The sequence below is a fragment of the Lathyrus oleraceus genome, chromosome 4, assembly GCF_024323335.1.
Source record: "Lathyrus oleraceus cultivar Zhongwan6 chromosome 4, CAAS_Psat_ZW6_1.0, whole genome shotgun sequence".
In the NCBI taxonomy this organism is placed as follows: domain Eukaryota; kingdom Viridiplantae; phylum Streptophyta; class Magnoliopsida; order Fabales; family Fabaceae; genus Lathyrus; species Lathyrus oleraceus.
In genome coordinates, this window is record NC_066582.1 from 28,910,976 (window position 1) to 28,914,902 (window position 3,927).

The 3,927-nt window shown below is 31.0% G+C and overlaps 1 protein-coding gene across 1 annotated transcript; it reads left to right on the forward strand.

Annotated features, from left to right (window-relative positions):
- Nucleotides 1-1,899: 1,899 nt before the first annotated feature.
- LOC127135040 (transcription factor bHLH146) lies at nt 1,900-2,562 on the forward strand. Its single transcript, XM_051061856.1, has one exon. It carries the CDS (start codon nt 1,975-1,977, stop codon nt 2,416-2,418), a length of 444 nt encoding a protein of 147 aa, XP_050917813.1. The 5' UTR covers nt 1,900-1,974; the 3' UTR covers nt 2,419-2,562.
- Nucleotides 2,563-3,927: the final 1,365 nt, after the last annotated feature.

The window sequence follows — 3,927 nt, forward strand, 5'->3', positions numbered from 1 at the left end:
GGAAGACTTTCGACACAAGGAGCTTATTCGAACCGGGGTCTGATACCACTGATGGGTCATCATGAGGGGGAAGCATTCACATTGGGTCAAACACTCACCTCAAGGTCAAAGACTCACTAAAACAAGTGAGAGAGACATCACATATTCATCAAAAACTTTAAAGTGATACATGCGTGTGTCCTCTTACTTATAAAATGATCAACCTCCACTTTTCTAAACAATGTGAGACTTAAAACTCACATTTTTTTCTCAACACAATCCAACCTTCTTCACCCTTAAGAGTTAATATAACATTCCTTCTATCTCTGATTTTAACCGAGGCGTGGAAAAAAATCTAAATTAGAATCAGCTTCCTTAAGCCACTTAAACTTAAATCTTTAATAAATTGAGAATTTTAATAATTAACAAATACAAGTCTTTGCCATGGCTTCAGATAAACTATTTTGATTGAAACATCAAAGATTACTAGTTATTTTGAATTTTCACAATTTGGAGACATTGTTTTCCATTTTAGTCTTAACTTATTCACAATTTGGAGACATTGTTTTCCATTTTAGTCTTAACTTTTGAAAGACTCCTTGGTGCATTCTCCATAGTACTAGTTCACCCACGTTCAATAGATTCCATTTTTGTTTTTCAATTTATACATGGAAAATAGCCCTACCCAACAACAAAACACAGCTGGTTAGTATACTTGAAAGAATAAAATCATCACCAGAATTGCAGCAGATTTGTTTAATACAGTATTAATAAACTTGTCAACAATGTGTATTAGTTTTCCAAAATTGCCCTTATATTTATTAATCTAATAATAATTAAACTATTATTTTGGGAAGGACAAAGTAGCTAGGAACATGGAAATAATATGAGCTCTGAGACTGTGCACATGCTTACATGTCCAACAAAATTTCCAAAGGGTAGTTGGCATTTAGTTTTACTCTAGGACTTGGAATCCATTAGCTATATATTGAGGTATATAGGGTCCCTTGAAATAAAAAATGGTCTTCTAATCTAGTAAACTTTTTTTTAATTCATCTTTATAGATTTTATAATTTTATGTTTCCTCTTTGGAATAACCATTACATAAATGGGATAAGATGCTCTCATAGGACAAATAGTTTTTATATACATTATCAATAAAGACAAGAATTGACTTTAATTACACCACTCTAAGTATTATCATCATTACTTTGTAACTATATCACATTAAATCTAGAAAGGACATTTCAACTTTTTTTTGGATACAAGGACATTTCAATTTAAATTTCTATTTGCACTTTCAGTCCCATAATTTCACATCACAATTTATTTCATAATTTAAAGTGTATTTTATTTTAAATTATAGTACAAATAGTACTACAAATGCTTATCAAAATAAACACTAATTTATAATATTAGTTATTTTTTTAAAAGATAAAATAAATTTAAATTATTTTTATAAATGTTTTAATTCATTTTGACTCATTTTTATTCAGAATCAATTTTATCAAATAAATCAATTCAAAATCAATTTTCGTCACGCAGAACCAAACATACACTTAAACTGCATCAATACACCACCTTATTAGTTAAAGATTTAGTGATGAATAACTGATATCTATGGTGGGAGACACATAAAATGTGAGTGGAAAATGAGTAGTAGTAGTCATAACTAATAACATGAGCTGGTTGATTTGAAATGAGAGGGGAAGGTACATAAAGTAGGGAATACCTGTGAAGAGCAAAGTGAAAGATTACCACTTAAAGAGACTGAACTCATGTGACAGCATTTATACTCAGTTGGGTTTTTGTGTTTTTTGTTTTCTAGTACTCTATCACATGGCATACTTGTTAAAAAAGCAACATTAAACATGTGATTCCATGTGACAATCTAAATAAATTGACCACTCCCAACATCTTACATTTCTCATAAATCTTCTCTTCTCTATTCTCTATTCCCTCTATCACAACTCATAAATTTATTATATTAAATTAATGGAGGCTCAAGAACACAATAAACGTAGACGTGTTGTTTACTCTATCGAACCAAACAAAATAGTGCAAACTATATTTGCTAGAAAATATTTAAGTTATTTAGTTCCGGCGTTGATGAAGATAAAGGAAAACCCTAGTTCTGGAAAAGATAACAGCAGTTATGTTAAGTATGAAGTGGACATGGCAATGGTTTTATCAGCTCAAGGTTCTGCATGGAGTAATGGTCTTAAACTCAAGCTTCAAAAGGATCATGTTAATGATAAGAGTAGTAGCATAGTTGAGAGTGAGAATGAAGATGAGGAAAAGATGAAGAATTTGATAAAGTTGATACCTGGTGGTGAAGAGATTTGTGATGAACAAGTTGTTAATGAAGTGGAAAGTTATATAAGATGTTTGCAAATGCAGGTGAATGTTCTTCAATGTCTATTGGAAGAGATGTGTTGATTGATTTTTTATATATCTTAGTTTTTGGATTTTAATTTCTACAAACTATGTTAAATTCAAGATATGATGTTGTTTAAGACACTTTATACTATACTTTTTTGTACCTATATCAAGGAAAAGTAGTTATTTAATCAATTAATTATTTATAATGTGATGAAGATATTTTATATCTTAAAAAAAAAATTCCTGCATAATATAAGATTGATGACAATGTTGTTTGATTATGCGAGATTTGTCGGTTAAAAATAATTGTAGAAAACAACATAAAGTGATTTTTTTTAATTTTTAATTAGATTAATGATTTAAAATTGGTGTAGAATAGAAAAAAAAATGGATTGAGTTGTATTTAAAATTATTTAAATTAAAGGATCATAGTTGGTTTTGTGAAAATGTCCATATAAAAAAAGTTTAGAATTGATTAATTTTTTCTTTTCTAAAAAAATATGTTCTATTAGCATTAAAACTTAAAATATTTCTCCTTAAAAAGAAACATGGAGTGTTATATTTGGTAAAGTCTTAGTTTAAGGCGTCCTCGCCTAACAATTGAATTTCTCATACAGAATTCAAGGGAGTCGTTCAAGAGGTCCCACCAACGCGGGAGTCAAACGAGAGAAAGTCTCCGCTTACTCCGAGAAATAGATAATCAATAAACTCCCTAAGATCATGTCTAGGAGGTAAAAACACTAAGTGACAGAGATTCATATAAATATTGTATCCCTCAAGGGAATAAAGATATTCTCAAATGATACACAATTACCACTATTTAGGGAGCACTGCATCCCTTTGCCCTTACAGAAAGAACACACACACCCTGGTCTTTTGAACAAGTACAATGGCACCCACCATGGGGCCCAGTAAAACTAACCTGAGCCTCACCTTCTCTTGTCACCATCATCCTTTCCGTTGTTGCCCTTTGTAACATGTAACACCCTAAATCCCGACTCTTAATATAAAAGAGAAAATTCACAACTTAGGATGTTACTCAAAATACAACATGCAATTTCATGAATATTTCTCAAGATCTCGCAGCGGAATTCAAAATATCTCATGACATCAAATAACTATTTAAAGGAAAATACTCAAAGAAAATAAACTCCAACATCATTCAAAACAAATAATATGCCCCATTTCCGATGTTAGAGATCAGAGCATATAAACCAACTAAATAGTGATAAATGGTAAGATAACCTAAGAAAAGCTCCAAGGCCATTTTCAAATTCAAGTAACTACTTTTGTACCTGATTGTCTGTACTCCAGAGGAGTACAAATGCCACAACAATAAAAGGGGTGAGAATATACCTTGCAAATGCTAATGGTGAAAATTAACAGCAGGATGGCAAACAACCACAACAATAACAAGTATAATATTCTCACAAAAACTCAATCACAATCCAATTTATAATTCAAAGGCTAATGCACCAACTCCTTCATCAATATGCATGTGGTGTCGAGTTTTTGGGGTTAGAGGTTTGTTACTGATTTCCCATGTCTCTGATTCCTCTTTAACTG

What these genes read in the sequence shown, in the direction of transcription:
- LOC127135040 (XM_051061856.1), top strand. Translation starts at nt 1,975, where the DNA reads ATGGAGGCTCAAGAACACAATAAACGTAGACGTGTTGTTTACTCTATC.